This window comes from Theropithecus gelada, chromosome 11, assembly GCF_003255815.1.
Source record: "Theropithecus gelada isolate Dixy chromosome 11, Tgel_1.0, whole genome shotgun sequence".
In the NCBI taxonomy this organism is placed as follows: Eukaryota; Metazoa; Chordata; class Mammalia; order Primates; family Cercopithecidae; genus Theropithecus; species Theropithecus gelada.
Genome location: NC_037679.1, coordinates 14437115 through 14448814, shown reverse-complemented (window position 1 = coordinate 14448814; position 11700 = coordinate 14437115). Strand labels below are relative to the sequence as shown.

Genomic DNA, 11700 nt, shown 5'->3' with positions numbered 1-11700 from the left:
GGATTTTATCTTCAAAGCTATTTCAGCATAATCCAGTATTTAGTATAGTTATGGTAGGTTTAAAGGAAACACTCATCTAGTTAATTAATTAATTAATTAAAGTTGAGTTTGTTATTGAATCACATGCTGCCATCAGTGCAGTTTGCTATTTTATGCTGATATTGTAGCCTGGATTTTACTTAGTTTTTTATCTTTGTTTTACAAGATGTATTTTCTTACATGTCTTACCTTGTGAGATGTGTTTACATATTTGGATCAAGTTCACCGTATTGACTAAATTTAAAACAAAAGATATGTAAAGGGAATCACATTTCATTGATACATAAGTTTAAAGAAAACTTCAAGAAACGTTATTTTCGAATTACTGTCTTTAAATTTTTTTACAATTCATCCTTTCAATTCACTTCACACCAGCTCCAGCAACATCACTCTTATTTCATCAGGGTTTATTTTTCATTAAAAGCTTGAGTTTTTCTTAACACTTTGAAGTCACAAAATACATTCATATCAAATATACAAGATTTAGATTCAATCTGAAGATTCAATTTTATTCAACAACTTACTGACATGAGAGACTCAAGTTTTAAAAAAATATATATCATATTATTACTGGTCTATTACACTGTATTATTCACCTTATTTCAACTTTTTTGTATATCTGTTTTCCTCTTAAATTCCCTGCTATTTTTTTTTTAACACTTTACTCAATAACAATACCATGACTCATTCTTTTGCTTCAAATGAAAGCTGTGAGGGAACATAGGAAAAGCTATGATGGAAGGTGTAAGTCGTTATTTGAAGGGTTCATGAGAGACTTCACAAAAAAATAGACACTTCTATAGCTGGTCTTCAAAGACAAGGGAAACAGGCTTAAAGAAGCTCTAGTCATATGTGATCCAATAACAAGAACTGGATGTGGTATATCATGCTTTTATGTAGAAATGTTTATGAAAGTTTCATGAATTATATTCATTTGCCAATATAAAACAAGCTTGATAAAAATTATCAGTATCCATTTCCTTTGAGTGGGTTGAACCTCAGTGTTTAACAAGTTGCAGTCAATTCCTAGAGAATTAAAAGGTCTCAGGACGTATTCATACAGATAATGAGGAATAGCTCCAAGCATTTAATTCATTATCTTGGATTTTTATATCTGAATAAAATCCATATTTTCTCCTGGAAGAATATGGCTTAGTTTATTAAGTGTTCACTTCCTTCCACCATTTCAACAAATTACTTACTTGTTTTCTAAAGATTCCTGCAACAAATCCTTTGAGCCATTTAAAATGAAAATTAAGGGTGATGCTTAATGATTGCTAAATAAAATGACTACAAAGCATCTTCAGAGCTTTCTAAAAACAACCCTATATCTTGGTCTGCCATCAAGTAAATATTAACGATGACCCTTTAAATAAACTAGGTTAGATATTGGTAATTATTTGATGTGCCTGGTAAGAAAGGGACTATTGGAGAGTAAATCAGTTTGAAGAATCTAGGGATGTGCTTTTAAGAGACTGAGATAAGGGGCTGACTGGTTCCATTTTATTTCTCTCTCTCTCTCTCTCTCTCTCTGTGTGTGTACTGTTTAATAAGGTTTTAAATTACACTGAGTTGAGACCTCCCTTAGCAATGCAAATACTTTGAAAATCTAGTTTTTAAATTTTTCTGTGTTTACTCAGTTATTTCTTCTTTACTTTAATAGAGATCACTGAAAAAATTTTGCAGAGCGTATCTTCAAAACCTATATTACTCGTATCACTCTGGTGTTTTTTTCAACTTTATAAATTTAAAGATTTATTTAGAGCTTAGGTTAATATACTAATGAAAAAGAAAATTATTTAGCTAAATGTTGTGGGCAATATATAGCTCAGTTTTATAATTATGCTAAAATACACTTCGGTACTGCTCAGTTATTCTAGGTTGTGGGCCATGACACAAGGATTACTTTGAGAAATTCTGTAGGCCTGAGTGAAACAGTGGCTCTTCAGGAAAAGTCATTGAGTGGTTGAAAGAATTATTTTACTAAATCTGTTTTTGACTGTTTTTATTATAGTTTTAGATGACTATTTCCCTGGAGAAATATGAATAATTTATATTTCTTCCTTTCGATAATGATGGGCAGGTTTAATTCTCAACCTTCATACAAGTGTGCATAGAAACAAATCAAGGGAAAAGAGGTGTCACCAAATCACACTTACTTTCATAAATAGTAACATTCATTTCTGTAAAGTTTTCTGGAAAACAAATACTCATAACCTCATTCTTTCGGTTCCTGAGCTAGCCATTTATAATTTAAACAAGATAGGAAAAGGACATAAATTAACAGAAAATTGTGGTATTAACATACTATTAATTTTTTATGTATGACCTATAAGGCCAATTTATTATCACAGAAAGTATGAGCTTTAACATTAGAGAGATATGAATGAGACAGTTAATGGATTTGTGACTTTGGGTGAGTTACTTAATGTCTTTAAACTTCAGTTTTCTCTGTTTAAAACAGAGTTGAAACTTCAAGGATGTTTTTGAGAATTAATTGAAATACTATAAATAAGTGTTCCATAAATCATGCAGCATTTAGTAGGCTCTAGGAATAGTTACATTATTTATTTTTTGTTTATTGGAAATTAATTTGGGAAAATATTCATTGTAGTTTTGATTTATTAAAGGCACTATCTATTCGGAACTAGGGACTTTTTTTCTTTATCTCACTTAGCCTTTATAACATATTTCTGAAGTTTTTATCCTTATTCCCAAATGAAGAGCTGAGGCTCAGAGAAATTATATAACTTAATTCATATAGCTAGCAAACATTAAGTATAGACTCAGACTACTTAGCCTGTTCTCTTAAGCACAGTACCGTATAGCTATATTTGATTAAAAACACAGAGACAGAGATAGTAATTTCCTGCTTTTAATTATTAGAGAATGAATAAGCTGGTATACTAGGATATGCTAATCCTTTTTATACACTTTAATATGTCAGGTTTCAAAGTATAACACCTATTTACATTGATTGAAAGTTGAGCTGTTAAGTAATGATTCAATGCTATGATTTGAGAGATTTCCATTGCCTTCCATAGGTTTTACTTACCTCTGATTTTCATATAGTTTCACTAACATTCAGAATGGCTGGAATAGTAAAAATATTAGCAGATGCCATTGCTATCCAGTAAAACCAGGATTTCTGAAAACATTCACTTTCTCATTGAACAAATTTTCTTCCTATTTTCACTGTTTTTGTCTTAATTTTCCCATTTTATCCAGAGGGGATATGTTTCTTTGATAGTAGAGAGTGAGAAAGGAGCAAAAATACAAAATAGAGAAAGTATCTGAAAGTGTTTTAGAACTGTCTGGCATGGTTTCCACATAGATATTAGACACCACGAGGTACTTAATGTTTTATCTAGTCTCTCTGCCACTGGCTCAAGGGGACTAATTCAGTGAATCAAAATTGCCAGAAGAGAAATGTACACGAAACACTAAGGAATATAAAACATAATACACATTAGGATTTAAATTGGAAAGGGAAGCTTGGGGGACAGTGTCCAATGAGACATAAAAGAAAATAACAACAAACAAACAATACTAAGTGTAAAGATTTTTTTTCCCTTGACATTATATGGCATATAGAGATAGCAATCAAGTATCTTAATTCTGAATGCAGATCTGTACTCAATACTCTATGCCATTTGTAAAACTGGGAAACTATTGCATTGTACTACATACTTCATTACCTCCACTATTTTTAATCTGCCTTCTAGTAACTTTTACTACTGTAATACTGCTCACCTTTTCTCTGCTCACTATATTGCTCACTAGCAATGGCACTTGAAGAGTTTCTTGTTTTGATTGATTAATATTACCATTTATATACCAAATATATTTTTAGGAGTTAGTGTCTGTCTAGACTATAATAGTATAATCATGCCCAAATGAGATAGTATAACTGAACAACACAACAAAATTGTGCAGATTCTTAGTAAAAGCTATGCAAAATTTGCAAGTCCTTGCAGAGTTTCCACTATGTGTAAAAATAGAGCAAAGACCAGTTTTTTGGTTTGTTTTTTAAAATAGACCATTATATTGTGTACTATAACTCAGTTACCTTAGGCAAATTACACAACTTTTCTGAGTATCGATTTACACATTTATACAAAGCAGATAACCATGTCTATTTTGCATGTAGCTATAAAGATTAAATGAGATATGAGATGGAACGTACCTACCCCAGCATATGGAACAGAATAAGTACTCTCTATAGAGGAGCTATTATTATTTAGGAAGTTTATATCAGACTCTCAGCATACCCGAGAGCAATGATGGCTGCCTAAATATTTATCTTTTTATGCATTTTCAAAAACAAAAACACAATGAATAGGAGAACATATAAATTAGACATAGTGTGTACCTTCAGCATAACTAGAGAATAGAGTATATTATGAACTTCCAATTACTCGTGAGTAGGAAAATAAATACTCAAGTCCATCAGATGAGTGGGAAGAATTGGATGAAAACTGCTTGCAAAAAACGTCTGTTGCAGATAGTAATTTATTTCGTATATCATTTCATATATCATATATGGAGAACATTTGAAAAAAATTGTTATATTAGTAACCAAGAAGAGAAATTTTAAGAGTAAGTTGATTAAAAGTGTTTACTTCTTTAAGTCACTATGGTATAAACCATTTTTATTGTTCGGAATAATCAACGAGGTGATTTATGTTCAATAGCCACTGACTTTTTAACTAAAATTGGAAATTAGTGGTTACATGGAACTGATAGATGGTTTTAAAGGAAGACACAACACAGTCACTTTCAAGTTAAAAAGAAAACGGAAGCAAATGAACTCAGCATTTCTGGTAGTTGTGAGATGGGTATAGGAGGATAGTGGACAAGTTAAAACTTCATTTTTCCTTTATTGAATCTTTATGATGACATTCATTCGTGTTAGTACATACTTTCATTTGTTTCTATAAAACACTACTTTGTGAACCAAATCTTTAAAAGCTTGTTTTACTAGCTGGTTTCTCGGGGTGTAAATAAAAGGGTTCAGCATGGGGGCAACTGAAGTGTTGAGAATAGCTACTCCTTTGGTCAATGATGCTGTTTCTTTTGCTGAAGGCCTGACATACATGAATATACAGCTTCCATAAGAGGTGGAGATGACGATCATATGAGAGGAGCAAGTGGAGAAAGCCTTTTTCCTCTGATTGGCAGATGGGATTCTCAGAATAGTGCAAATGATGCACACATAGGACAGAATTACTAATGCTAAGGTAATCAGCAGAGTAACAAAGGCAAAGTAAAAACCAATCATCTCTAAAAGCCACGTGTCTGAGCATGAGAGTTGTAAAATGGGGAAATAGTCACAAGAGAAGTGATCAGTGACATTGGAAGCACAAAAATCTAATTTGAAGATAAGTGTGAGTGGTGGAAAAATGGTCAGAAATTCTCCCAGCCATGAACTAAAGACAAGCCATGAACTAAAGACAGCCATGAACTAAAGACAAGCATCATGAATTTTCTTGTTCATGATGGTGGTGTAGTGGAGAGGCTTGCAGATGGCCACATGACGATTATAAGACATTGCAGCTAGAAGAAAAAATTCAGACGCACCCATGAAGATGAAGAAAAATAATTGAGCTACACAGTTGTTATAGGAAATGGTCTTGACTTTAGTAATAATTGCCCCCCAAAATTTGGGGATGGAAACACTGGTGAATGTAATTTCTAAGAAGGAGAAATTCCAGAGGAAGTAATATATAGGAATCTTTAGACTAGAGTCTATCAAGGCAAAGATGATAAAGGTTAAATTGCCAGTCACACTTAATACGTAAGTTTTAAATAAAAAGATAAAAATTACAATCTGAAGCTCTGGGCTGTCTGATATGCCTAAGAGTACAAACTCTGTAATTGTTTTGTGGTTTCTCATGCAGAGATTTTTTTCTTTCAAGAAGATCTGTTGGTGAAAAATAAAACACACAAAAAGAATAAGTGAAATTTAAAGGAATTAAAATTTAAATATTGGTAATAACTGGCTTCAGTGACATGAAGCAATGGATGCTTTTCCTTGTAGTAATTTTTGCAATATCCACTCATTCCTATTAAAGCAGAAAAATTCTACGTAGCCTCTATTAAAATGAAAACATGTATTCACATATATGAAGTCTTCTTATTGGTGACTTTATATAAAACCTCTTCATCTAATAAAATCTTCCACATATGCAATATATCTTTGAATTACAGATTTCTAAAGCAATATTTTTAAATTATATATGTCATTTTTATTTTTACATACGATTTTTCAGTTTCCAGTGTTTTTAGGACTGAAATACCTGATTTTAGTTTGAATTCCAATGTTATTTACAAACATAAATTTTATTGGTCTCAATTTATTATCTAATCACAATTTCTGAGCTTAATAGTAGCTATGATTATTTTTATCCTTAACTTATATTCTTCTAAATATGATCAACAAAAATAAATGTGTTTGCAGTCACAGAAATATAAGACTAGAGTTGCTGTGGTTGCAAACAAGAGTAAACTTTTTAACTTATGGGAAAGAAAACACAAGCCAGAGAAATTGATTGTCACATAGATATAGTTCAATAATATAGTTCTAAACATACTGATGATCCATATGTATAATTTTTTGTTTGTTATTTAAATTAAAAATGGACTTTTTAAAAAAACTATATTAACTTAATCTTTTTAATCTTAAACTTGGCTGATGACAAGAAGCAACTCATAAGGGAGTTTTTTTGATGCCATACAATCACATGGCTTCCTTTTTTGAAGACTAAATAATTGAATAAATTTTATGTAAGATTTACTTTATAGAAACCACAAATCTCTAAAATGTAATCTATATGACTTTTACCTGTCTTGTTCTCTCCTTATCCTTAGCAAATGGCATTGTGTCTGTGATATGAGTTCTGAATATTTGTTGTATTACCTTCTTTCTGTAGCATGAACTGAGTCACTCAGGGGGTGATAAGTATCAAAGCTATTACTGTGCATTTTTTCCTACTTTTCGTTTTATTTTTCTGTTAATTAGCATTCTTTTCTTTCAAGAAAATACACGTTTGTTCATTAGCATATCAGCAAAACTGGCAGATCAAAAGACAGAGATTGTTACTGTGATTTGAACAATGCTGAAACATATTAAATGTAAAATTAAGAGTAGTAAAGATGTTAAAATGATAATTTGGGAATCCCTGGTATTATTTGTCTATTTATTGACAAATAAGAAAAATACTTTGTGATAGGTATAATTATGCTAGTCATAAATATAATTACAGATTTTTCTTATTTTATTTAAAAATATGAACTATAATGCATTTATAATACATTTCAGGAGACTTTTTTTGTCATTTAGTTTACCCTTGTCTCTATTATGTAAAAATCTCTCACATTGAGAAAATATAGGCCGAATTACATGTAAGATTTTTAGCAGCCTCTGTTATTAATAAAAATAAATTTATCTTTTATCTTTGCATACAAATGTAAATGTTGCTGTGGCCTGAACTCCAAGAAACTATTATTGTAATTCTGAGACTTTAAGTAAATTTTCAGGGAATATTTAAGAAATTGGAAGATAAAACAGTTCAAAGGTCTCTGAATAAGATAAAGATTGAATACTAAACCAAGATAACACTATTTTACCTTCTCTGGTCACCATATAGATCCCTGGGAGACTAGAGTGAAGAAAGGAAGGATGCATGGAGAGAGACATTCAAAAGAAGTAATGAGTCATCACATACCATTTTGGAAAGCCAAGCAATGTAACAAGATAAAAATGTACCAACAGCTTATACAATCAATCTGCTTTCCCTTTGGCTATGCTTAATTTTCCTGATACCCACATGGCACTCAGAGTCTACACTCAGGAGATAATTTATTCTCCATTGCTTCGGGGCTGGTTAATTCCAGAGCTGAACTACTCAACAGTGGACCACTCTTTGAGGGTAGTACCAACAATGCTTTATTCATTCATACATCTCTATATGCACTGAGCAGAATGAATGACTAAATAAAACATTTTAATATTACAAAAAATCATAAAAGTATTTAAAACGTCAGCATTTCATTTTTAATTTTAAAACTAATTTATGATTAAGGTTATGAGAATCAAGTGTCACAGCAGTATATCATGTACATGGAATGGCCCTTATGTTTCCCATCAAACCTTCATTTTCCCTCAAGTTTTCAAATAAACCAGTATTAAGCATTTATAGTATGTTCTACCAGGTATTGTTCTGTATATTCATCAATAAACAGTCACAGTAACACATTCAGAGAGAAGAGTTTTTTTCTTTGTACAGTTATGCAATTTTTATTACAGAAAATATGCTGTATTTTTTTCTTTATTTTTTAGTTAACCAGATATAATGAATATCATTCCTTCTCAAGTTACCTAAACAGAGTCATCTTTGTGTATTAGTTGCATAGAATACCAGAGAAATACTTATATGTAATTTAATAATATTATTGATTAAAATTTAGGGAATTTTATTGTTACTATTTTCATTAGTTACAATGCTACAGGGCATTCTTTTTTTTTTCCTGGGATACATGTGCAGAACGTGCAGTTTTATTACATAGGGTATACATGTTTCATGGTGGTTTGCTGCACCTATTGACCTGTCGTCTGTGTTTTAAATCCTGCATGCATTAGGTATTTTTCTTAATGCTCTCCCTCCCCTTTCCCACCACCCCCCAACAGGCCCAGCTCTGGTGTGTGATGTTCCCCTCCCTGTGTCCATGTGTTCTCATTGTTCAACTCCCACTTATGAGTGAGAGCATTCAGTGTTTGGTTTTCTGTGTTAGTTTGCTGAGAATGATGGCTTCCAGCTTCATCCATGTTCCCGCAAAGGACATGAACTCATCCTTTTTTATGGCTGCATAGTATTCCATGGTGTTTATGTGCCACATTTTCTTTATCCAGTCTATCATTGGTGGGTATTTGGGTTGGTTCCAAGTCTTTGCTATTGTAAATAGGGCTGCAATAAACATATGTGTGCATGTGTCTTTATAGTAAAATGATTTATAATCCTTTGGGTATATACCCAGTAATGGGATTGCTGGGTCAAATGGTGTTTCTGGTTCTAGATCCTTGAGGAATCCCCACACTGTCTTCCACAATGGTTGAACTAATTTACACTCCCACCAACAGTGTAAAAGCGTTCCTATTTCTCCAAACCCTCACCAGCATCTGTTATTTGCTGACTTTTTAATAATTACCATTCTAACGCATGAGATGGTATCTCATTGCAGTGTTTTTTTCCTTTTCTCTAATGACTAGTGATGATGAGCTTTTTTTCATATATATCCTGGATGCATAAATGTCTTCTTTTGAGAAATGTCTGTTTATATCCTTTGCCCACTTTTTGACAGGGTTGTTTGTTTTTTTCTTGTAAATTTGTTTAAGTTCCTTGTAGATTCTGGATGTTAGACCTTTGTCAGATGGGTAGATTGCAGAAATTTTCTCCCATTCTTTAGGTTGCCTAAAGAATGGGAGAAAATTTAGGTTCACTCAGATGATAGTTTCTTTTGCTGTACAGAGGATTTTTAGATTTGTTAGATCCCATTTATCAATGTTGGCTTTTGTTGCAATTGCTTTTGGTGTTTTAGTCATGAAGTCTTTCCTGAATGGTATTGCCTAGGTTTTTTTCTAGGGTTTTTATGATTTTGTGTTTTACATTTAAATCTTATTCCACATACGGCTAGCCAGTTTTCCCAGCACCATTTATTAAATAGAGAATCCTTTCCCTGTTGCTTGTTTTTGTCATCTTTGTCAAAGATCAGATTGTTGTACAACATGTGTGGTGTTATTTCTGAGGTCTCTGTTGTGCTCCATTGGTCTATACATCTGTTTTGGTACCAGTACCATGCTGTTTTGGTTACTGTAGCCTTGTAGAGTTTGAAGTCAGGTAGCATAAGGCCTCCAGCTTTGTTCTTTTTGCTTACGATTGTCTTGGCTATGCGGTCTCTTTTTTGGTTCCATGTAAAATTTGAAGTAGAATTTTCTAATTGTGTAATGAAAATCAATAGTAGTTTGATGGGGATAGCATTGAATCTGTAAATTACTTTGGAGAGTATGACCATTTTCACTATATTGATTCTTCCTATCCATGAGCATGGAACTTGTTTCCATTTGTTTGTGTCCTCTTTTATTTCACTGAGCAGTGGTTTGTAGTTCTCCTTGAAGAGGCCCTTCACATCCCCTGTAAGTTGTATTCCCACGTATTTTATTCTCTTTGTAACAATTGTGAATGGGAGTGTATTCATGATTTGGCTCTCTGCTTGTCTATTGTTGCTGTACAGGAATTCTTGTGATTTTTGCATTGTTTTTGTATCCTGAGATTTTGCTGAAGATGCTTATTAGCTTAAGGAGTTTTGGGGCTGAGATGATGGGGTTTTCTAAATATGCATTCATGTCATCTGCAAACAGAGACAATTTGACTTCTCTTCCTATCTGAATACACTTTATGTCTTTCTCTTGCTTGATTGCCCTGGGCAGAACTATGCTGAATAAGAGTGGTGTTAGAGGGCATTCTTGTCTTGTGCCAGTTTTATAAGGGAATGCTTCCAGCTTTTGCCCATTCCGTATGATACTGGCTATGGGTTTTGTCATAAATAGCTCTTATTATTTTGAGATATGTTCCATCAATACCTAGTTTATTGAGAGTTTTTAGCATGAATAGGTGTTGAACTTTTTCGAGGGCCTTTTCTGCATCTATTGAGATAATCATGTGGTTTTTGTCATTGGTTCTGTTTCTGTGATGGATTAGGTTTATTGATTTGCATACGTTGAACCAGACTTGCATCCCAGGGATGAAGCCAACTTGATTGTGGTGGATAAGCTTTTTGATGTGCTGCTGGATTCAGTTTGCCAGTATTTTATTGAGGATTTTCGCATCGATGTTCATCAGGGATACTGACCTGAAGTTTTCTTTTTTTGTTGTATCTCTGCCAGGTTTTGGCATCAGGATGATGCTGGTCTCCTAAAATGAGTTAGGGAGGAGTCCTTCTTTTTCTATTGTTTGGAATAGTTTTGGAAGGAAGTACCAGCTCCTCTTCATGCCTCTGGCAAAATTCGGCTGTGAATCTGTCTGGTTCTGGGCTTTTTTTGGTTGGTAGGCTATTAATTACTGCCTCAATTTTAGAACTTGTTATTGGTCTATTCAGGGATTCAATTTCTTCCTGGTTTAGTCTTGAGAGCATGTATTTGTCCAGGAATTTATCCATTCCTTCTAGGTTTTCTAGTTTATTTGCATAGAGGTGTTTATAGTATTCTCTGATGTTAGTTTGTATTTCTGTGCTATCAGTGATGATATCCCCTTTATGATTTTTAAATTGTATTTATTTGATTCTTCTCTTTTCTTCTTTATTAGTCTAGCTGAAGTCTATCTATTTTGTTAATCTTTTCAAAGAATCAGCTTCTGGAATCATTGAGTTCTTTTAAGGGTTTTTCGTGTGTCTATCTTCTTCAGTTCTGCTCTGATCTTAATTATTTCTTGTCTTCTACTAGCTTTTGATTTTGTTTGCTCTTGCTTCTCCAGTTCTTTTAATTGCAATGTTAGGGTATTAATTTCAGATATTTTCAGATTTCTAATCTGGGCATTTAGTGCCATAAATTTCCTTCTTAACACTACTTTAGCTGTGTCCCAGAGATTCTGGTACATTGTCTCTTTG

General features: G+C 32.8%; 1 protein-coding gene across 1 annotated transcript; it reads right to left on the bottom strand.

Annotated features, from left to right (window-relative positions):
• Positions 1–4963: 4963 nt before the first annotated feature.
• Positions 4964–5935, bottom strand: LOC112635491 (olfactory receptor 6C3-like). The gene is given in 1 exon segment (XM_025403662.1): positions 4964–5935. A coding segment is annotated over 1 exon segment (972 nt).
• Between the last annotated feature and the right edge of the window lie 5765 nt (positions 5936–11700).